The sequence below is a fragment of the Vulpes vulpes genome, chromosome 11 (genome assembly GCF_048418805.1).
Source record: "Vulpes vulpes isolate BD-2025 chromosome 11, VulVul3, whole genome shotgun sequence".
Taxonomy (NCBI): domain Eukaryota; kingdom Metazoa; phylum Chordata; class Mammalia; order Carnivora; family Canidae; genus Vulpes; species Vulpes vulpes.
In genome coordinates, this window is record NC_132790.1 from 22,548,063 (window position 1) to 22,573,109 (window position 25,047).

Genomic DNA, 25,047 nt, shown 5'->3' on the forward strand with positions numbered 1-25,047 from the left:
CTTATTTCATGATTGGATTGTTTCTTTCTTTGGTGTTGAGTTTAATAAGTTCTTTAGAGATCTTGGATACTAGCCCTTTATCTGATACGTCCTTTGCAAATATCTTCTCCCATTCTGTAGGTTGTCTTTTAGTTTTGTTGACTGTTTCTTTTGCTGTGCAGAAGCTTCTTATCTTGAAGTCCCAATAGTTCATTTTTGCTTTTGTTTCTCTTGCCTTCATGAGGTATCTTGCAAGAAGTTGCTGTGGCCAAGTTCAAAAAGTGTGTTGCCTGTGTTCTCCTCTAGGATTTTGATGGAATCTTGTCTCACATTTAGATCGTTCATCTAGTTTGAGTTTATCTTTGTGTATGGTGTAAGAGAATGGTCTAGTTTCATTCTTCCATGTGGATGTCCAATTTTCTCAGCACCATTTATTGGAGAGACTATCTTTTTTCCAGTGGATAGTCTTTCCTGCTTTGTCGAATATTAATTAACCATAAAGTTGAGGGTCCACTTCTGGATTCTCTTTTCTGTTCCATTGATCTATGTGTCTGTTTTTGTGCCAGTACCACATTGTCTTGATGACCACAGCTTTGTAGTACAACCTGAAATCTGGCATTGTGATGCCCCCAGCTATGGTTTTCTTTTTTAATATTCCCTGGCTATTTGGGGTCTTTTCTGATTCCATACAAATCTTAAGATGATTTGTTCCAACTGTCTGAAGAAAGTACATGGTATTTTGATAGGGATTGCATTAAATGTGTAAATTGGCAAAGAAGAAGTCAAACTCTCCCTCTTTGCAGATGACATGATACTGTACATAGAAAACCCAAAAGACTCCTCCCCAAGATTGCTAGAACTTATACAGCAGTTCGGCAGTGTGGCAGGATACAAAACAAATGCCCAGAAGTCAGTGGCATTTCTATATGCTAACAATGAGACTGAAGAAAGAGAAATTCAGGAGTCTATCCCATTTACAATTGCACCCAAAAGCATAAGATACCTAGGAATAATCCTAACCAAAGAGGTAAAGGATCTATACCCTAAAAACTATAGAACACTTTTGAAAGAAATTGAGGAAGACACAAAGAGATGGAAAAATATTCCATGTTCATGGATTGGAAGAATTAATATTGTGAAAATGCCAATGCTACCCAGGGCAATTTACACGTTTAATGCAATCCCTATCAAAATACCATGGACTTTCTTCAGAGAGTTGGAACAAATCATCTTAAGGTTTGTGTGGAATCAGAAAAGATCCTGAATAGCCAGGGGAATATTAAAAAAGAAAACCAGAGCTGGGGGCATCATAATGCCAGATTTCAGGTTGTACTACAAAGCTGTGGTCATTAAGACAGTATGGTACTGGCACAAAAACAGACAAATATTCTATGGTAAATCCAGACAAGTGACAATTCAGCATTTAAAATAAATCAGCTATATAGAAAATTAATAATAAAAAAGTTAAAATTAATAACATAGGAAACTAATATTTGGAAAAATTAATATAGAAAGGTAATAATTAAATAAAATCTATAATACAGAAAAAGAAAACATTATTTCTCTGCTTTTGTGACTTCTTTTGATGTCTATGAGTCCAGAAGTCTTCTGGTTCAATATTTACATAGAATACACCTCACCTCTTCTGGCAGAGTAGATTAGGTATTCCAAAATCCACAGGTCAAACCTCATGATTTTTGTAACCCAAATAACAGAGGCTAGGAAAAACAGTAGAGGCTGACTTTTTAAGAAATTATAATTTGAATAAGGTAATTTGACCTAATGCCATTTAAATCTTTGACACAAATAAGCTTAATAAGCAGCAAGAATTTCGTCCCCTGTATATATGAAATTCCTATTCTCAACCTAGCCACATGAGAGCCTCCACAACCCTTTTCTGTCTTTGCTTACACACAATACTAGTAAGTATAGGAATAAGAATTATTATCCTTCTCCTAGGCTCATACACAGACTTTGGCCTTTTTTAAAACTTAGAATAAGAAATCATGGCTCTCTTCTCTATATTGTTCCATCTTCCTGCAAAAGGACGTTTTTGTGAGAATCTCATTTCATCTTTCATCTTTGTCAAAGGTTTTCTGGAACTTCTCATCTCAGGGTTCTCTAAGAAAGCAGACTTCAAGGTAAAATTTATTATGCAATATACTTCAGGTGGAGAGTCTGTGGGGTAAGCATTCTAAAATGAAAAGGGATAAAGTCAGATTGCCAGAAGGACAAACTGAGCTGTGATTCAGGTCTGATGCCAGTTTTGGTGAATACCACAGAAAGTTCTCCAGTTAAAATTGTCCAAATGAATTGTTTTACATTAGATTGAGCCAAAAGCCAAATAATAATAATAATAATAATAATAATAATAATAATAATAAAGCCCTTTATGCCTTCTAGCTCAGTGATTGGTTAGGTCATGACCTTGGGCGAGGCTCTTGTCTGCAGCTGAGGGAATCCTTGAAGGGGCTGAAAGTCAAAGTGTGTCTCTACTGACACACTTCCAGCAGCTGAGGCTACAAATCCTATACTGAAGTGAGATCTGGGCATGCTCATGTCATTACAACTCATTTCAGAACCATGTCTCTTTTGAGGTAACGTTTGGGCAAGTCTCAAGTTTCTCCTGGAGATGGAGGTATATTCCTAGCACATGCTCTTTCTATAGTCTTTCTCTTTCTTCATGCCACCTCTTCCTCCTAGAATACCTTGCCCAGTGGTGTGCTGGTAAATGCTTAACAATCAACTCTCTAGGAAAAAATTTTAAAGCCCTGGTATGTAGTGTTTGCTTATTTCTGTTGTGTAAATATTCCCATTATGACCAATCTCAAACTACCAGTGTTTTATAGAACATAGATTTGGAACAAGATATTGCACAATTGGCATTCATAAGCCACTTTCTTTCATACTTAGTCTAGCTGGCAGGAATGAATTTGACCCACAAGGCACAGCCAAAGTGTAATTATTTCAATCCCAATCTTAAATAACAATATTGTACTATTTACTTATTTCAATGATAGCATCTGTTAACTTTACTAATCCATTTATATGTGTCTCTACTATTAAGAATTAATTATTTAACATTAAGACTATTCATTCTGTGTTTTATATATCCACAGTGTTGAAAGCAGTAAGTGCCACAAGAGGTATTTCATGTTTCTTTGTATATTTTTCTTGGATGAGTGAATAGGCCATATCATTTATACTTACAACTATTTTATGAGTACTTATGATGTTTGGACAAGGCCAGCCCCACCCAGAGTGCTGTATTAGTGTAGCTGTCATGACCTCATGCTCAAAAGCTTTTCAGTACACCTAAGAAGAAAGTGAATATATATTAAATAATAAAATATCACCAATGAAAGCATATGTGTAAATCATCTTAGTGAAGAAGAAAAATAACAGGTTATTGGCAATAAAGAAATTGATAAAGATGAAATTGAAGATCTAGACAGATATGTAGAATAAGAGAACATTTTATTAAAAGATAAGGATAGTTACTTTGCACAGTTCCCAACCCAGTCACTGATGAAGACATGAAATTCTGTGCTGTTGAATAGGGAATCTACACATTTGCCTAGGTATTTAGACTGTCAGGCTTTCTAGAGCAACTCCCATATGTCTGCCTCAGTATTGGTTATAAATTGAAGAAGCTGATAGATCTAAGGTGGCTAGGGGAGAAAAGACACACCATTGTGCAATGGTGAAGTTAAAACAGTCGATAGCCAACAGTCACAGTAGAAGTTCAAAGTCTTGTAAAGAGCTCAAATTCTAGGGGACCCCTGGGTGGCACAGTGGTTTAGCGCCTGCCTTTGGCCCAGGGAGACCCGGGATCAAATCCCACGTCGGGCTCCCTGCATGGAGCCTGCTTCTCCCTCTGCCTGTGTCTCTGCCTCTCTCTCTCTCTCTCTCTGTGACTATCATGAATAAATAAATAAAACCTTAAAAAAAAAAAAAAGAACTCAAATTCTAGGACATCTGAGTGGCTCAGCTGGTTAAGTAGCCTGCCTTCAGCTCAGGTCATGATTCCTGAGTCTTGGGATTGAGCCCCACCATGGGTTCCCTGCTCAATGGGGAGTCTGCTTCTTCCTCTCCCTCTGCCTGCTGCTCTGCTTGCTTGTGCACTCTCTCATGTTCTCTTTCTGTGTGTGTGTGTGTGTGTCAAATAATAAATAAATACAATCTTAAAAAAAAAAAGAACTCAAACTCCAAACCTGCCCCAAGAAGTCAGAAATCTTTTCTTTTTTTAAAAAAAAAAAGATTTTATTTATTATTTTATTTATTTATTTATTTATTTATTTATTTATTTATTTATTTATTGAGAGACACACACACAGAGAGAGAGAGAGAGAGAGAGAGAGAGAGACATAGGCAGAGGGAGAAACAGGCTCCATGCAGGAAGGTGTATGCAGGACTCGATCCTGAGACTCTAAGATCACGCCCCGAGCTGAATGCAAACGCTCAACTACTGAGCCACCCTGGCATCCTCAGAAATCTCTTCATAAAAATATGACCTTTTGTCATGAGAGACACAATATGAGCAAATGAGAGACAGATTGGATTTCTGGATCATCAATGTGAGAAATTATATAAACAGTTGTATTTTATGAAGAAAGTTATTCCTATTATTGGAATTCATATTAATAACATAATAACATCAACAAATAACATCCAAAGTAAATTTTTTAAAGATTTTATTTATTTATTCATGAGAGACACAGAGATAGGGAGAAGCAGGCTCAATGCAGGGAGCCTGATGTGGGACTCAATCCTGGGTCTCCAGGATCACACCCTGGGCCAAAGGCGGTGCTAAACCACTGAGCCACCCGGGCTGCTCAAAAGTAATATTTTTTGACACACATTGCCTTTTATAAGTCTCATAATTATTTTGGGGATAGAAAAGAACATACTTACCACAATTTGGCTATGAAAAATGTGAATCTCCTAAGAGTTGTTAATGAACTGAGATCACATATGTAGGAAGTAAAAGAATTATAAATTTAAGCAGATGATCAAGTCCCAAATATTTTACTTCTCATCTACTCAGACAGCTTCCTCGAGATTTTTCAGTGGGAAAACCTGAGGAAAGAGGTTATTTAAAGCCTCCTCCCTAGTCTTAACTTGTGGAAAATTCTTATACGAATCTGCTTTGTCCTGACACTATAGACAATAGGGTTAAGTACTGGGGGGAAAAGCAAGTAAATATCAGCCATGATGATGTGAACTATGGGAGACAGATGTTTCCCAAAGCGATGGACCATTGACACCCCAATAACTGGCACAAAGAAAATGAGCACCACGCAGATATGGGACACACATGTGTTGAGTGCCTTTAGCCGCTCTTCATGAGATGCTATGCCCAGCACAGCATTCAAAATCAGGACATAAGAAAGAAGTATGAAGACTGAATCCATGCCCAGTGTGGTGATGACTACACACAGTCCATAGACACTGCTGATCCTGGCATCTGAACAGGACAATTTGAGAACGTCTTGGTGCAAACAGAAGGCATGGGAAAGGGCATTGACGTGGCAGTAGTGATAACGTCTCAGTAGCAAAGGTGTAGGAAGTACAACTCCCATGCTTCTTAGCAAGCAGGCCAAGCCAATCTTGCCTATTACACTGTTGTTAAGGATGGTGGTGTAGTGCAGTGGACGGCAGATAGCAACAAAACGATCGAAGGCCATGGCCAATAGCACCGAAGACTCCAGGAATGTGAATGTGTGGATGAAGAAGAGCTGAGCATAGCAAGCACTTGCCTGGATCTCTCTAGCATCCAGCCATAACACAGCAAGCATGGTGGGAAGTGTGGACATGGACATGCCTAGGTCAGTCAGTGCCAAGATGGAAAGAAAGTAATACATGGGCTGGTGGAGTGAGGACTCTATCCAGATGACAGAGAGGATGGTGACATTACCAATAAATGCTACCAAGTACGCAAGACAGAAAGGGATTGAGAACCAAGAATGAACACACTCCAACCCAGGAAATCCCTTCAGAATAAATATGGGCTCCAGAGTGTTATTGTTATTCCAGACCACCATGGTGACCCTTGGCATATAGTGAAGAATGTTTCCTGTTTTCCCTTTTTATCCCTCAAAGTTATCCCTTGTGAACATAAGCAGTGCAATCAGGACACAGTATATCTTTCCTCCAATCTCACAGAGAAAGGAAGGAGGTACCTCTTATGGTTCTTATATGAAAAACAGTTCTCAGTACCAAAGAGCACTAACTTCCAGAACAAAAAGTGTGTACCACACAAATCTGGTCATCTCTGACAAGAATGCTGATGAATTTGCACTGAGGACACTAAAAATTGAAGCAACAGAAGAGTAGATAAAGAAATATTTACCAAACCTTATACAAATTAAAACAGAGAAAAGTCAGAATAAATGTCTATGGATTTGCATAAGTTTCCTGTTAGTGATGCTCTTGGGTTCATCATTTGTGGCTTCTGGGCTATCTCTTAATTCATAATTGGGCTATTGCCAAGGACTCAACATAATTTCCCTTCATATTTGCTTTTATACAACACTTTACCATATTTTAAAATTGAGACTATTTAATATTTTAATAATAAAAAATAAATACCACGTTATATTAAAAGGGGACATGTAAGAGAGTAAAGTCCATAATCCTGGCACACTTGCATATTTTTTAGCTTTTTAATATAGCAGTTCTTCCTTAATTCAGATTCCTCACAGTAGGAAGAAAATACATATTATGATAAATATATTGAAAGACCACAATGTAACTATTAAACTCTTTCTATATGCCTTCCCACAAAATAAAACAATATATTTAAATCAGATATTTGTTGGTAATAATGAGTAATACCTACTTCATTTCTGTTGATCTTTTCTTGCATTTTTTTCTTCTCAAAATTATGTTTATAATCTCATTTTTTAAAACACTCAAACTAAATATTAAATGTTTTCCCAATTTTATGATCCATTTGCACATCCATGAATCCATAGCAATACTGGAGATGTAATCTTTAGCATCCACCATCAATGCCTCTTAGAAACAACCAAGTTCTTTGTCCCTTTGCAAAATAAAATTCTAATATCTGGTTTTACTTTCCCTGAGCAATCTTCACTGTGTTAGCCTCCACTGATGCTGGCCTTGCTATTCCTGGGGCTGATGGCATTGGGTACAACAGCTAAGCCCTATGGGGTTCTCTGCCCCTTCAGTTCTCTGCTTCCTTATTTTAGCCTTGTCTAATGCCATTGACTATCCTTGAGAAAATTCTTCATGTACTCCATCCTTTTTTTCCTCTCTCTCTTTATAAAGAGAAAGAGAGAGAGAGAGAGAGAGAGAGAGAGAGAAGGAGAGAGAACATACTTGAGAAGCTAGGGGGAGGAACAGAGGGAGAGGGAGAGAGGGAGAGAGAAAATCCTAAGCAGGCTCCTTGCCCAGTGCTGAACCTGACTTGGGGCTCAGTCTCATGACTCTGAGATCATGACCAGAGCCGAAATCAAGAGTCATAGGCTTAAACAACTGAGTCACCTGAGTGCCCTTACTTACCCCATCCCTTAAAGACAGATATCTCTGCTGCAACATCTCAGGATCTCCCTCATCCTTCCTTGTAGACTCTTATTTTCTGGACTCTTAAAATTCTATACAGATTTCAGGTCCGGCCTGAAGTGAAGATCTTTCTAAATGTAGCCCCAGATTGGTCCATTGGCTCCATTTGTCCAGCACTAACCTTTTATTGCCTCTATTTAATTTTTTAAAAATTCTTTTTAGTCCTCAAATTTTCACCTCTTGATGGATTTTTATCTGCATTTTATAGTGTAAACACTGAAAGTCCTCAGCCTGAACAATTTATAATTCCAAAGAAAACTTTGGCTTGGCATCTACAAGCTGGGGAACAAAAGGAAATACCAAGCCATCCTCTTCCTGCAGTAGGACAGACTTGCCATTTTCTCCTTTTTCCCCCAAATCCAGGCATCCCATTGTCTAGGAGGAAGAAACCTCCCTGGTCCTCTTCATAAGCCCCAAGTGGTCCAAACTGAGCTTTCACTGGGTCCTTTGTCTTAGAGAAAGCAGGCTGCATCTACCAGGTAGACTACCAGTTCCATGCATTTCTCTTTCTTTACCTCCAAGCAACATTTTTTTCTCTAGTCTACTGAAGTCCATAACTGACTTTCTTTTTCCTCTTTTCACCCATAAAACTTTTTTTTTACATTTCTGTTCTAAATCTCAGCTCATGAAAACATTCTAGGCATTAGCACTGAAGTGTATAGCACACATGGGCATGTGCACACACGCACACATTCACTCCCATACACACAAAAAGAGACTGTATTGTGGCCACAAAAGAAAAGTAGTTTACTTTACTCTATGTCAGGAAATCATCCTATGTTTTCTCTTCACTTTATTTTTTTAATTCTTAGAGAAGTTGCAGAAAATAAAGTGGATCACTGGTATTTTGATATACCTTTCTCTGTGATCTGAGCCCTCTAAACTCAGGTTGCAAGGTTTAGAAAACTTCAGTTGCAGGCCTGTGCATGTATTTAAAGCTGGAACAGGTGGGAGTATCCCTATTTGTGCTCTTTCTCGTCCTCTCTCATTGAGCATGCCATGGCTTTCACTTTTTTTTTTTTCAGTCCTTTTATGGTTGTCCTTTCTCTGTTCATTTTCTTATGACTCTATTTCTGTTATTAACAATGATTCTTTGGGGTTCTTGACTTATTTGAACACAATTTAGTCACAGTAAATTGAAAAAGAAATAGTCATAAGAGGGTGAGACTGATATCAAGACATTTCAAGGGCAAAGCATGAAGACTTGCATTACACACTCACCTATTCCAAGTAATAAAGGGAGAGGCACTGAGGGTGAGAACCCAGTCTCTCTGGGGTCTTGCTTGGGGTCTTCAAAACTGTCTTCTCCTCACTGACCAGCCTATCTTAAAATCATTGAAAGAAGATATTATGATATGTCATACATTTCAAATTGTCTACCTCCAAAGAAAATGACACTCACTTTCCCCTCCTACATAAATTGTGCATTTTCCTAATGATTTTACTCTCTTCAGCCTTTGTATGTTAACACACACTGTGCCAAAATCTACCTATTGTTTATTGGTAATTTAAAAATTACACTTACCAAAAAAAAAAAAATTACACTTACCTGAAATTTACACATAAGGTAATCACATCAATATAAACGTCTAATCATGCAATCAGGAGCCAGTTTCCCAAAGGATCGAGTTTCATTGTGTTTTTTCTCTGCCTAGACTTTCCTCTGCTAGAGGTAAAAGCATATTCTCTTTCTGTTTCTATCTCTGGGGCTTTCTCTCTCTCTGCCATTTAATTTACTTTCTAAGCATCTTTATCCTTTCTAATCTTCCCCCTGCTGCCAGTTTCTTCTATTTTGCTTCACCTAAATTTATGTTGTTTCACAAAAAGCTGTAACTAGATCTTTTTCCAGTCCTTTTATTGCTTCTCATTTATCTGCTTTTAGTTCTGTTTTTGGTTTATCTCTCACCTAAGAAGAACTCCCTACTCTTTCTGAAGGTCACTCCTGTACTGATAACTAACAGATGCTACTGTTTTGATTCTTCAGGAACCTCAGGTCCTGAAAACCTTTGATTCCATGAATAGTGAGGCTTGAATATTCTACCTCTCTATAAAAACTCCTGGTTTCTCCTAGGATAGAAAGTGGGAGTGATGTCAGAATCCGATAGGTCCCCAGAGATGAAATAAACAACCCTAATCACAGCTGTGCCAAGAACATATGATTATGATCCTGAAAATTGTATAAATGGATCCCTGGTTCTCTCTACCACTCCCAGTCCTCTCTTTCAAATGTTACAGTTTTCTCTTCTTGAATGAGCATATGCACAACTACTCCAACCCAGAAGGATACTGAAACTTCAGTTTCATTAGGGGCATCCATATAGAACTGTGGTAATTAAGTGCAGAGAGGCCCCTCTGTTATAAGGTATTTACAACTTCTCACCAAATAGGATGTTCATCGGTTGTGTACTTAATAATCATTTATTTATTTATTTATTTATTTATTTATTTATTTATTTTTATTTATGATAGAGAGATAGAGAGAGAGAGAGAGAGGCAGAGACACAGGCAGAGGGAGAAGCAGGCTCCATGCACCGGGAGCCCGGTATGGGATTCGATCCCGGGTCTCCAGGATCGCCCCCTGGGCCAAAGGCAGGCACCAAACCGCTGCGCCACCCATGGATCCCTTAATATTCATTTATTAAACAATAGGATTCAAGTCCTCATACTAAGTTCTGTAAAGGCAAAAACCATTCATCACTACTTCCACTGTGCTTAATATAGAGCATGGCTTCCTATTACATTCTTTTTTTTTTTTTTTTTTAAGATTTTATTTATTTATTCATGAGAGAAACAGAGAGAGGCAGGGACATAGGCAGAGGAAGAAGCAGGCTCCCCAAAGGGACCCCGATGTGGGACTTGATCTCAGGACCCCAGGATCATGCCCTGCACCAAAGGCAGACGCTTGACCACTGAGCCAACCAGGCACCCCTTTTTTTAGCTTATTACTTGGCTATCCACCTTTTTGCATTTACTTATAAATGTTGTCTACAGCTTATCAATTTCTACTAAGCTATATATTGGGATTTTCATTGTGAATTTTGGGAGAATTAAAATTTTTAGGTTACCAGGTCTTCCAATTCAAGAACACAGACTTCATTTAGGTAGTTATTTTTTTCTCAATATTGTTTTATACTTTTAAAATATGATTTATATGATTCATATTATTTTCTTTTATTATCCTATTAAAGTGATTAATTATATTGATTGATTTTTAAATATCAACTTCACATTTCTAGAATAAACCCAAATTGGACATGTTACTTTACCTTCCCTAATTTATTGCCAGGTTTAAATTGTTAATGTTCTGTTTAGGATTTTTACATCTATGTTCATCAGTAAGCATGCCCTGAAATTTTTCTTACTTACAATGCTTTTGTCATATTTTGCAATAAGATTATGCAGAGCTTGGGAATAAGCTACGAAAGTCATTTTTTTTCCAATTGGGAGATTTTGCATATGGTTGGCATGATGTCTTTATTAAATAGCTATCCAGGGGTAGATTTTACATATAGTTTTGATAGATAACAGTTAAAAGGAGGTTCAGATTTTCTTTGTCAGTTTTGGAGCTCCTTGTGAAGAAATATAATTTTAGGTTATATTTTTAAACATTTACAGGGCTACCTAGATTTTCTATTTCTCCCTTTGCCTATTTTCATAAGCTATGGTTAACTAAGAATGTATGTTTTAGGTGTATATTTTTATATCTATTAACTAAAAGTTATTCATTATGCATCTTTATGATATTTCAATGTCTTCAGGAGCATCCACATATTGTCTTTTCTCATTACTGATGTTGGTTTTATGTGCATTCTCTCTTTTATACTTGCCAGTCCATATAGCAGATAAATAATTTCATTGATCTTTAAAAAAATCAATTGTCAGAGGTTAAGTTCTCCAAAAGTAATATTTTTTTAAAGATTTTTTTTTGTTGTTGTTTATGCATGAGAGACACAGAGGAAGAGGCAGAGACAATAGGCAGAGGGAGAAGCAGTCTTCCTGTGGGGAGCCTGATGCAGAACTTGATCCCAGGACCCCGGGATCACCACCTGAGCCAAAGGCAGATGCTCAACCACTGAACCACTCAGGCATCCTTTCCAAAAGCATATATTAAGAGAATAGTGAAAGGGATTAAAAGGGAAAGGAGGGAAACTGAGCGGGGGAAAAATTAGAGGGGAAATAAACCATGAGAGACTCCTAACTCTGGGAAACAAAGAATTGCAGAAGGGGAAGAGGGTGGGGGGATGGTGTGACTGGGTGAAAGACACTAAGGAATACACTTGATGTATGAGCACTGGGTGTTATACTATATGTTGGCAAATTGAATTTAAATAAATTTATTTTTTTACATATTAAGAAATTATATTTGGGATGTAAAATGTAAAGTGTAGGCATTAAGGCAAGGTCACCCCAAAATGTGCCACTTTGGCAAATTGATTATTTTATTTTTTAAAGAATTTATTTATTTATTTATTTATTTATTTATTTATTTATTTATATTTGAGAGAGAGCATGAATGGGGTAGGTGCAGAGAGAGAAGGACAAGCAGACTCTACACTGATCTCAAAACCCCACATGTGGCTCAGTCTTACAATCCTGAGATCATGACCTGAGCCAACACCAAGAGCTGGATGCTCAACCAACTGAGTCATTCAGGTGCCCCAGCATATGAATTATTTTAAATAAAAGTTTCTTAAGGAACAACCAGTACAGAAAGAGCTCTCTGAATACCCTCTACCTGTGTCCCTAGAAAGCAGGAAGTATACCCTTCTCCTTTGTGAAGGGTGCCTTTCCTATACCAAGTTAAGAGACATCTTTATCACCAGAAACCAGGAATTTAGAGCTGAGAAAGATGTATAAACTATCCTTGTTACTTTTTACCAATGTACTGTCTCAGCTCAAATTCTGTTTAGAGTTCTTCACTAATTTGAAGCTCCCAAACATAAAAGTTTTCTTTGTCCTGTCAATTCCTCACAGATTTATATTTTTTTTGTATAGAAAGTGTAAAAGCTACCTGCTTGGGCATTTCTTTGGGTTTCAATTTTATCATTGTGCCTCCATGTACATGTATTTAATCTTTGTTTTCTGTCTCCTGTTAATCTGTTTCATGTCAATTTCATTCTTAGACCAGATGGAAGAAATTTATTTTTTTAAAAGATTTTATTTTTTTATTCTTGAGAGACACACAGAGAGTGGCAGAGACACAGGCAGGAGGGAAGCTCTCCTGCAGGGAGCCTGATGTGGAATTTGGTCCCAGGACCCTGAGATCACAACTTGAGCCAAAGGCAGATACTCAACCACTGAAACACCCAGGTGCCCCCAGATGGAAGAAGTTTAAATGGTTGAGAAAAATTGTCCTTCCTCAATAATACCTGAAAACTGTGCTGCCAAGCACTAAAATGGTTTACATTCATTACAGCACTTAGACTTATGACCATAGATAATTACAATGATTTAACAAATGCAAAACTGAGTTATAAGGAAGTTAAATAATTTGCTGAAAGTCTCAGAGCTAATAAGTGGATAGGTCACCATCCTAACACTTGGTTTCTATAGCTGCAATCTTCAATACAGCATAAATTGCATTCCTCAAACACTACCCTTGTAATAACATATAGAAGGTTTATTCCTAATCTTATTTTTTCTTATCTTTTCAGCTAATTTGAGAGTTCCATGCCAAAGTTCTCTGCTAAAGTTCTTCATTCTATTATACTCTTCTCTCTCATCTTGATCACAGTGAGTTAATATAGGAAATGCTGAGACATACCAAATTGTAAGAACAAATTTTTAACCCTAAAAACCATCTTTATTGGGACCCAGAATGTTCTGAACTTTGACTCAGCTGCCTTGATGAGGTTCCATTCTTTAGGGGTCTGTTCAAGCAGTCTCCAAGGATGTGTTAAGGCTTTGAGTTCTTTGTCTTCCAGTGAAGCCACTGAAACCCAGGTTGAATGATTCTTCTGTGCCAGCACTGGGGCATTTCAGATGAACATCTTTCTCCTTATGAGGACAGAAGAAAACAGTAAACTCCAAGTAGAATTTCCTGCCCAGATACCCTCCCTTCCAGCAGGCACAGACCGTAGAGTTGCTGGATTCTTTTGATATCATCACCATCAAGATGGAAGGTTCTAGGGTCCCGATTCACATATCTAGGGTACATTATGGAGTTCAGACTCTTGGAGTGAAGCAGGCCCAGAGAATGACCTAGCTCATGAATGGCAACCAGGAACAGATTGAACCCTGAAAAGGTACAGACAAAAGTATAAATATTAACTATAAATAAATAAGGCAGAAAAAAGAGGGAAGAAAAAAAAGAGAGAACAGAAAAGGAGGAAATAACAAATGTTAGAGAGCAAGAAAAGGCAAGCAGACAGGGAAGGAATCTAGATGGGAAATAGAATGGCAAAATAGATGGCCAGATGAACTGGAAGTGAGCAAGAAGCATGCAGAAAATTGAGACACTGATGAATGGAAGCAAAGATATAAAGAGAGAAAAGCAAATGTGACAACGTATTTATGATAGGAGCATCTTTGTTCAGAAATGATCCCACTTTCTCCCACTCAAATAGGAGAATCAATTCCTCAGCCAAATCTTCCCACCTCCCCTGGCCATGCCAAGTTCTTTCCTTTATTCTCTGTACTACATTCTAAGCCTAAGGGAAAACCATCATTACCAAAACCTGTGCTCCCAGAGAGTTCTAGCATTCCTACCAGGTAAGGTCTTTCTTTACCTCTGTATGAAGTTGACCAATGTTCTCCTCTGTCAAAGTGGATAACTCCTGGAGCTCTAGAATTTGGTAAAAAGGCATGACCTAAGACACCACCTGGTCCATCAAAGGGCCAACAATCTCCATGGGCTGTGGATAATGACAGAAGCTATTGTCACAATGAGAGATCAGGGAAATGGTGGGAGTGGTTTTGGTAAGCCTTAGTGCCTTAGAGTACCGTGCAACTGGATACTGCTAGAGATATGAGAGGCCTAAGGCACCATCTGTGCAGGACAATGGCGTGACAGCAAAAATCTAGCCACTCTCTATCTTCTGTGGTAAAAGAAGAGAAGAGGCAGAGATTGAGTGAAGGTTATATGTGACACAAAAACTTCTTCTCAAAATGGAAGGAAAACAGAGAAGGAAACTTAGACTCTGCAGTGTTTTATCAACAGGCTGAACAGGATGGATTTAAACAGATTTGAGGGCTACACAACCACCTTTGACAGACAAATATATAGTCACCCTTTTTTACTCTGTTCACACCACGGTGTATCTCCTCTCCTACCTCCTGCTGCATTGTACTAAAAGATGTCTTCTCTGTATCATACTTATTTATTTCCATTAGGTTTGCCTGATTTTTTTTTTCAAAAGCTAGACTAGATGGACTAGATTTTTGTTTATGGATTGAGACCATTTTCCCTTTACATGGGACACCACACCCCCCCTCCTAGGTTGTTTTTTACCTAAGTCCCAAAAAGAAATCTTGATATCTGCATCTTGACTTTTCACTTGCTGGAAAATCAGAGGGGTCACATTACTCCAGATGGAAACTGCATTTCGCATGATATTTTTCACTGTGGATGGGTTTATATCTCTTGGGTAATTGATAATCCTGAAAGAAGAAATCTTTAAGTGGAATAGTTCAGAGTTATGGGAATTATCCTACATCTAAAAAAGAATAACTCTGCTTTAGAGCAAGACACTTAATATTTTGGGGTCTCATTTTGCTCATCTGTAAGATGGAGTAAATTCCCAAAGAGTTAAATCTGCACAATATAGGTTCCTAATAATTTAGATATTTGTTAGATTTCTGAGAATTTTATCAAATTTCCCACATTCTTATGTAAATTGAAATGTGAGAACCACAGCCTTACAAAGTAATTATGAAAAAAGAGTCAATGTGGATTCAATTGAAAAATGTACAGCATTCTACATAGGTTAGTATTGCTTGGCTTTGGATGTCTCTAATACACTTCAGATCCCCCATAGAGGAAGTAACTGAGAGGAGCAAAAATATATAAAAAAATCCTGTGCTATAAACACCGTCCCCTCCACAAACAATTTCCAAAAAAAGTATTTAACTAGGCAGAAGTCAGTAGAAGTGCCTCCAGGAAGCACTCATTGCTCCAGGCCCTAACAACAAACACCTGTAGGTCAGAGTGTGCTTATCCCACGTAGAACTTCCTGGGAAAGTGGAGTCCTTAGCCCCATCATTTCCTCCACAGTGGGGCTGACGTGACACAACCAGCATCTGCTCATCCTGTAGGCCTGCCTCGTTCAGATGGAACTGCTTCAGGTGCTGTATCTTGTCCTCTTGGGTGAAGAGTGGCAACTCCCTCTTGGTCAGGAAAAGCTGATGGAAATAGTTCTGGGTGAGAGACAGGGAAGTGATGTGTATTTAGGATAAGGACAGACTTGCACCCGGGGCAGAGCCTTATTTGAGGTTCTGGGAAAGATGGAGCTTTGTGTCTCTGGCCTTTCTCAACCTCTTGTGGTCAGTTGAATGATGGCAAGTATTCTCCTGTCATGGGGAGACAATAAAAGAAAACCTAGAGAGCCTGTTAAAAATTCTTCAGAAACAAAGCATCCAGTGTCAGGATAGAGAGGCCCAAGAACGGTCATAAGATATTAGGTGAGACTTGCCCAGGGAAGATGACATCTGGTCTTTTTTTTTTTTCTTAATATTTTATTTATTCATGAGAGAGAGACACACACAGAGAGAGACAGAGACAGAGACAGAGACACATACAGCAGAGGGAGAAGCAGGCTCCATGCAGGGAGCCCTACGTTGGACTCGATCCCAGGTCTCCAGGATCACACCCTGGGCTTCAGGCGGCCCTAAACCCCTGCACCACCGGGGCTGCCCACATCTGGTCTTTCTGAGGTGTCTTCAGTCAGGACAGAATGAATGATTCCCAAGACATAACATCTGTTTCTATATACCCTATTTATTTGCATTTATGCATTCCATTCTATTAAACTATTCTTTTAAAGCTCATTCATTAGCCACTCCCTGTGGCTCATTGACTCATTCAAGTTCTATTGACTTTCTTACCATCTGGTACTGAATTTCAACTTCTGGTGAAAAAGGGACCTTATATTCTAGTCAGGCTATATACATATCTATGTTTGAACTCCAGTATTTTCAGAGCAGTATTTATGTCTATTTTTACCTGACCTACACCACAGTTCTTATGCTGGTGCTTGATATGAACTCATGATTAATTTTTGCATTTTTGTAAGAAATTGCATTTTTATGCCTTTATTTTATTGTGGAATTGGCTGGGTACTCAGAAGCACATGATGTAGCACATTTTTCTGGGCTAAGTATGAGCAGTAAATTTTACTCAATTCCTGAGTAATTATGAAACACACAACTAATGGCAGTTTCAGTTATTTTGGATGCTGAAAAGGTCTGAAACATATTCATGGTTTCTTGAGGAATTTGAAAGTGTGTAATAGACATTTGGGGAAGTTTCTCAGTCCATAGGAAGGACAAATTTATTAGTCCATTTAAATCACTTTTCCTGGTTGTTCACCACCTGCCAGACTCAGAGATACAGACCCTGGGTGTTCATTCTATGCCATTCCAGAAGGCTAAGAGTCAGGGAGGAGAGCACTGCAGTTAAACTATCTACTAGGCACCATAAGCACAGTACTTTAGGGGCCTAAAAATGATTTCATTATTTCTAAAATCAGAAGAAAGAACACTTATAGATTGAAGAAAATAAAAAATGGTTTAATATGTAATTTTAATGTATGAGTTTCTACCAAGTGGTAACTGTTTAGATATAACACATAATGGAGGAAGAGCCCATAACAGTAATAATGTGATAAGATGGTCCAGTTAACACACCTACCTTAACAAAGTCCAGTCCTTTAAGGTCTGTAGCAGGGGGCACTGGGAAGGCCAGGCACCAAGGCAGGAAAACAGTAACCTTTAAGATGGCAGCCTGCATGGCGAATGCTCATTTCTCCCCCTGCCTGAATTCATGTACCTAACATTGATCATGGAGCCTTTATAGCCATGCCAGCCACATCCAGTGACTCATGATGCTAGTCTGCCCTTTCTTTGCACTGGTTAGTGTTGTCATTGTCCTTTCTGAACTGAAGGCATAGTGGTCAGCATGACGACAGCAGCCATAGGATTTATTTTCCCATTCATTTCATGCTTGATGGGCCTCGGGATACCTGGTCACAGCCCTGGCAGAGGAAATACTGACATATATCAGGTTATAGGGGACATTGTCATTTAAAAGGGAGGAAAAAAAACCTCCAAGAAACAGGAAACAAAAGAACAATTTATTACAGCTTTACACATAGAATAATTTCTTTACTAGTCACAGACAAATATTACCTTGCTTCAGAAGCTGAAGGGAGAGAGGATTGTGAAATTGTGGAAGGTGGTAGTGTCCACTGTAGTGAAAATCTAGATCAGAATATGAAAAATCTCTGAGACCGATATAGAAGAGTTATAGGAACACACAGAATGATAAAGTTGCTAAAAATATGTTTAAGAAAATAATTCAATTAATAATAAATTGAGACCAACAGAGATTTACAAACAGCAAAACATTTCTATTGATAGCCTTTGAAATCCACAAATATGAGTATGAATATTAACTCTTCTACCTACAAGCTGATCTGCTTTAACAAGTTATTTAATACTGTGAAGCTCCTGTCTTTTTTTCTGTAAATTAAGGAAACTAATAATATTACAGAAACTTAGCACTGAGCTTGGTAACAGTAAACCACAATTGATAAAAGCTGTTTTATAATTATTTTTACATTCACACACACACACAAAAAAAAATTGAAGCAGAAACAAAGGCCTGGAGACACGGAGAGAATGATTCAAATACCACGCTCTATGGAGCACCTTCTGAGTGCCCAGACCTGAAACTGCTTCCAATGAGGAAGACAAAGTGAATGGATGCGTTTCCATTTCTTGGCCTCAGGAGCTCATCCTTTGACAATCACAGGAACTCCTGCTATATTTCCTCCTCCAAGGATTGCACCTCTCTCCCTCCTATTCCTGACAGTTTCCCCAGATTAACCAAAGGGATAAAATGGTTCTGCAAATAGGATAGAGAATGCATTGGGCAAGTAGAGGTGTTCACCTCCAAAACTCTAGATCCCTACCTCTACATCAATTCCTTCAGACAACTGATTTTAATCAAATTTCTTTCTTCTTATGGGGAGTGCCTACTCCCTAAACATGATATTATCCAGTCATTGTCCCTGCAAACACAGGCTCAATAAATCATATTGGTTTGCCTTCTCCTGTGGCCTGAAAACATGCCCTTCTAGGGTAATAAAACTTCCATTGATGCTCTTTTGTAGGATTATAGCCTTCTGCTCCATATCCCCATCCCTATCTTCTTCATGGCTGGGAAAGATACCATATTTGATTATGTTTCTCTGCCTTGGAAATATTTGGCACTGAGGAGTGGTGAGAGAGAAGTGTGAGGACTGTGCCAACCGTGATCTTGGCATAAGACCAGGTCCACAATTTCATTAAATGTTAACCTGATGGCAAGATGTGATAGAAGCCAGAGTTCTGGGCCTTGGGCCTACAGTTAAAACAAAAATCAAATAACGGGTTTTAAGGATGGAAGTTGAGAATCGTATAAGAACTTATAAAACAATTATTGAGTATCTATTACAAAATAAGTCTATATTTTATGCTTTTGATGAGGATTACTACAATTTTATAGGTAAAAGATGGGACTTGAAAATAAGAGATAACATACTAATATCATGCAGTTAAGGAATAAAGTTAGTTTCAAATTCAACACTGAAATGTTCCATCAACAAGGGTGAACAAAATCATATATAGATGACAGATAATCAATTGATTGATAGATAATAGGTAGATAGAAGATAGGTACATAGATAATAGATGATAGATAATAAATCAATAGATGATAGATAGATAGATAATAGTTGGATACATAGATGATAGCAGACCACTACCCAGGAACAACAGGAAACCAATTACTGACACATGTAACAAAACAGGCAACATCAAAAATATTATCTTGAGCTAAAGATGTGTGCTTATAGCTACATTTATGAAGTTCAAGAAAAGGCAAAACTAATTTATGGAGGGAAAGCTGAGCAGAGATTTCTTTTGTGGAAGGGAGGGAGGATTGATGGTAAAACACATACAAGGGAACTTTCTCAAGTGATGACACCTATTTCTTAACTAGAATCTGGGTAATACAGGTGGACTCACTTTTCAAACTTGCTAAACTATATTTAGTTATCTGTGCATATGCTAATTATACCTCCCTAAAAATAAGTATTATTGAGGTGCCTGGGGTGCCTTAGCTCAGTTGGCTAAGTGTCTGCCTTTGGCTCAGGTTGATCTCAGGGTCCTGGGATGGAGTCCTGCCTGGGGCTCTCTGCTCAGCAGGGATTCTGCTTCTCCCTCTGTCCTTCCCTCTGCTTGTTCTCTCTCTCTCTCTCCATCTCTCAAATAAATAAATAAAATCTTAAAAAATAATTAATTTTTTAAATAAATAAGAGAAATGAATGATACAGGACTATATTATAAATGGCAATATCTGTGGTTATATGAGGACATATATAATTATGTTGATTTTTTTAATGTGGAAATGTTAAAACTAGTTTACATTCTAAAAAAAAGGAAGCTATATTCTAAAGATATGGGTAAAAATAAATAATGAATAATCCAATATAAGAATTAATGAGATTGAAGATATTTGTGGTAAATTTGGAGAAGAGAATACTCTAAATCTGGAAAAGGCAAGGTGGAGTTAAGACTGTCTATGGACCAGAGGTGTTTATTGTTAGGTAGGTATAAAGTAAAGACAGATTATTTCTTATGGCTTCTTTCAAATTTGTACAATATGACTGTTCACTGAAAGCTTCCAGTGACATAAGTCTTAATCTTCATTTCCAAGATGAATAAACTATAGTTTAGGAAATAATACAAACCTCTCCATAGAAACAGTAAAATTCATAAGGTTTGCATCTCTATTTGGTTAACTCTAAAGCAAATTCTATCGAATGGACATGCAGCTTTTCTTTACTGGCAGATATCCATCATTATATAATCAACACAGACTTGTTTCTTCAACCAGAATAAATTCACAGACCTTGGGGCCAAAGCTCAGGGGAGTAACAATGATGGAAATAATGCCTAACTGTCAAAAATTACTAGAAGTTTTCCAAAATGCATTGCAACACTGAAAAAAGAAGCACAAAACTTTTTGAATCTCTTATGTCTCCTCAGTTCTCTGAAATACCTCTTTTTTAATCCCTCCCACTCATCAATTCCCAAAATGCTCCTCCATATATTCCTTATATGTTCTTCAGCCCTCGTTTTTCATTACTTTCCCATCCCCCAGAGTTTGGCTTCTCCATCTAGGGTAGGTATTTCCAAGAAGTGAGAAGTCAAGTCCTCTCCAACCCTTGATAGGACATGATTAGAGTCCCCCATAAAAGGTAGTTCTTCAGTTACTCTGACTTGTTCCTAAAATTCTGGTGCAGAATTCTTAATAAATGGAATCCTCCTGTGTTTAGATCCATAAACTACACCATAGATTCATTAAGGATGGACTTTCCCAACTTGCATTGATGTATGTAGCACAATCTTTGGAACCTAGAAGGAACTTACTGTTTGTTAGATGAATAAATGTGTTCAGTGAAAGAAACTCATAGCTACTAATGAGATTAGAAGTAAGTTGTATCTGTTTTGCTAGCAGTAAATGGGAGCATATAACTCAAGTTTCTTGACCTAGGGCAGATAAAAATTACAATAATTTATTGAGCACATATGCTATGTCAAGCATGTACTATCTTGCTTCATTGATGCAACCACTTTTGAAGTAGGAGTTTTATTACTTTCTTCTTAGAGTTAAGGAAGTAAGGCCTTCTCATCATTTGACCATCATTTGAGCAGTCATAATACTCAAAGTGATGTATGGAAGTTATAAAAAGAGGGGAGAGAGAGAGAGAGAGACAGAGAGAGAGACAGAGAGAGAGACAGAGAGCCTTACTCTGAAGCAGAACAGTTAATCACTGAAGTGGAATGTCAGTTTTGGAGAGATCATCCCATCACTTGTGCTACACGTCATTGCAGTGCTGTTTCTGGCATGCCCAGTGTGTAACATACAATCTGACAGGGCAGACTCAGATGAGTAGCCATCTGTAAGACTGACCCAGTACTCAAGTAAATGAGTGCTGGATGCTGAGGCCTCACTTACCTAAGAAAGTAAATGAGTGACTTATTAACAATTCAGCCAAAGACAAGGAAGTATAGCAGTGTTTCTAAAAATGTGACAAAATATGGACCATTTGAGAATGTTGTTAAAGATAAAGATTCTGATTAACTAGGTCTTAGATGGTCCTAATATGTTTGTAAGTTTTTATTTTAATTCCAATTAGTTTACAGTTTTATAATAGTTTCAAGGATATAATATAGTGAGTCAACAATTCCATACATCACCTGGTCATGACACGTGCACTCCTTAATCCCCATCACCTATTTAATCCATCCTCCCCCCAACCTCCCTTCTGGTAACCAACAGTTTGTTCTCTATAGTTAAGTGTCTGTTTCTTGGTTTGCCTCTCTCTCTTTCCCCCTTTGCTCATTTGTTGTGTTTCTTAAATTCCACGTATGAATGAAATCATATGATATTTGTCTTTCTCTGACTGACTTATTTCACTTAGGATTATTCTCTCTAGCTCCATCCATGTTGTTGCAAATGGCAAGATTTCATTCTTTTTTTTCATGGCTGAGTAATAGTCCAGTGTGTGTGTGTGTGTGTGTGTGTGTGTGTGTGTGTGTGCATACACATAAACCCCACCTTCTTTATCCATTTATCAATCAATGAGGTCCTAATATTTTTAATTTTAACAAGCTCTTAGCTAATGCCAATGGTGCTTATCTAAGGATCATACTTTTTGACTAGTTAGAAGGTAAGAGATTTTGAAAATATAAGGAGTGTAGAACCTGTGAATTCAATCAGAAAGCTTTGAGAATGAATGGTAGATTTTACATTTTATTTTTAAAACTAGAAGCTATGAGAAACAGAAACCCATTTCTCCTCCCCTTCCTACCCATACTTTCATCCTATTATTCATCATTCCAATAGCATCTGATGCCTGGAGCTGAAAAATCTGGCTTATGCCCAAAACTTTTATCAGAAAAGTGCGGATTGTTTTCCAACTCCTTCTGGGTACACCATCTTAGTGTGAGGAGTAAAAGCATTTTGAAAGTAGGGAATGCATGACTTCCATTTCTGTGATTAAGGGAATGAGGTAGGGTAGGGGGATAGAGGGCATTTTCCAGAGCTGGGAAATTGTTGCCTTTGTTATGACCTGGCAACTCTTTTGGGAAAGAGCAACTCAGTATCTTATTCATCTTGATGTAGAAGAAATGTTTCCACAACAGAACTAGAATTTGGACTTAGACTGAGAAAAGAATTACTAGTTAGAGAACATAGGGGACAATCAGAGATGGGAACAAGGGGATTATACAAGCTCTAAAGAGTTATCAGTATCCCTATGGCAAAATAGAGCAACAAAAATGTTTATCATCATGTTATTTAATTATTATCAATGTATGTTTTCTATCCCAAAACTATTTTGCATTCACATTTATCTTTTCTGTCTGTGAATACCATGTCTTTTGTGATGGAAAGGTTATTAAGATACAGAAACTGCCTCAAATTAGTTTGCCATCTCTTAGAATGTTCTATCAGTTAAACAGATAATTGTGAGACAGTGCTAAGCCTTGTAATAAATATACACAAGTTAGACTAGGGACTAATTGGAATGAAATGTCCTGGGTTATAACCTGGGTTGGTCAGAAGGAATAGAGGAATATCTTAGGTCTTGTATTTAAAAAGTATTGTAGGAAAAAAAATAAATTAAATTAAATAATTAAATTAAAAATAAAAAGTAGTATAGGAACTCAGGGTATTATGTCAAATCCTTTTGGTTGGAGTGTAGATTTATACTGATCAAACCTCTTTCATGGATATAAGAATAAAGAGAGAAATAGGAAACATTATACAGGGCTTTAAAAGTCATGTAAAATATTTATACTATTTACATTTTATAAATATACATTTAAATTATCAGTGTTTATTCAAATAAGTATAATAATAATTGTTAAAAAAAACCCACAATAATAAGAGCAGCTAGCTTGTACTGATTGTTAAGTATCACAAGCTATTTATATGAATTATTTCATTTAATCCTATTTTATATATTAGGAAATTCAAACTTAAGACAGTTAAGCAATTTATTCAGAGTTAGAGAGCTTTAATTGGCAAAACCTGCAATTTTTACCTATATCACACACATATGTATGTGTTATAAAAATTGTACATGCTTCACCAAACCAACTGACCACTGATCCTGAGGCAGCTCTGTGGCCTGGCTCCAACCTCGTTCAACCGTAGTCTCAGGCAGCCCTGACTGGATGGGGATCTAAGAGGAATTATGCCTATCCACACCACTAGTAAAAGGCCCACCACCCTAAGCATGACTGGACTCAGAAGCAGCCTGTGATCTGGCTCCAGCCCCACTCAACCCAAAGCCCAGAGGCAGTCCTCTATGTCCAGGGCCTGGCAGGAGAAGGCCTTTACCTGCCCAAACTAGTCTATAAGGACTGGAGGAAGTGACAGCCCCTTAAAATACACAGACACCAATGCAAGGCTATAAGGATCATGAAGAATCAAGAAAACGTCATCAACATCAGAAACTCATAAAACACCAGTAACCAACCATAACATCAACATCAGAAACTAATAAAACACCAGTAACCAACCATAAAGAAATGGAGACCCATGAATTGCTTGATAAGAAATTAAAAAATAATCATCTTAAAGAAACTCAATGAGCAATGATAGAACACAGACAACTAAACAAAACCAGGAAAACAATACCAGAACAAAAAGAAATTCACTAAAGAAATAGAAACCATAAGAAAAGAACCAAAAAGAAATCCTGTGGCTGAAGAATACAATTACCGAGCTGAAAATTCAATAAAGAATTTCAACAGCAAACTTGATAAACAAAAGAAAGTTGAGGAAACTCAAAGAAAGATTATTTGAAATTATGCAATTAGACTAACGAAGAAAAGAAAGATGAAAATGGTGAAGAAGTTCTGAAAGAGTTATACAATACCATGAAGAGAACTAATATACATATTATAGAAGTCCTAGAAGGAAAGAAAGGGGCAGAAAACTTATTTAAAGGTATAATGGCTGAACTTCTCAAATCTAAAAAGGTTACTGACATTCATGAATCCCAAGGAAACAGAAGTATGTTAAACCCAAAGAAGTTTATACTGAGATATATTATAATTAAATTGTCAAAAGTCAAATACAAAGAAAATTTTAAAACAGCAGGAAAACAGTGAATTATTATACAAGAGAGCCCCTGTAAATCTATCAGCAGATTTCTCACCTTGCAGTAGGAGAGAATAGGAGGTTATATTCTAAGTACTGAGAGA

The 25,047-nt window shown here is 37.5% G+C and overlaps 2 protein-coding genes across 2 annotated transcripts; both read right to left on the bottom strand.

Moving 5' to 3' along the window:
• Window positions 1-5,075: 5,075 nt before the first annotated feature.
• On the bottom strand, window positions 5,076-6,038 carry LOC112912088 (olfactory receptor 51L1). The gene has a single exon (XM_025988828.2). The coding sequence runs from the start codon at window positions 6,036-6,038 to the stop codon at window positions 5,076-5,078; it is 963 nt and encodes a 320-aa protein (XP_025844613.2).
• Window positions 6,039-13,462: 7,424 nt separating this feature from the next.
• MMP26 (matrix metallopeptidase 26) lies at window positions 13,463-17,512 on the bottom strand. Its single transcript, XM_025988827.2, has 6 exons — window positions 17,414-17,512; window positions 15,701-15,921; window positions 15,017-15,165; window positions 14,295-14,420; window positions 13,642-13,803; window positions 13,463-13,563 (listed from the first exon to the last, which is right to left on the bottom strand). The coding sequence occupies exons 1-6, from the start codon at window positions 17,510-17,512 to the stop codon at window positions 13,463-13,465; spliced, it is 858 nt and encodes a 285-aa protein (XP_025844612.2).
• Between the last annotated feature and the right edge of the window lie 7,535 nt (window positions 17,513-25,047).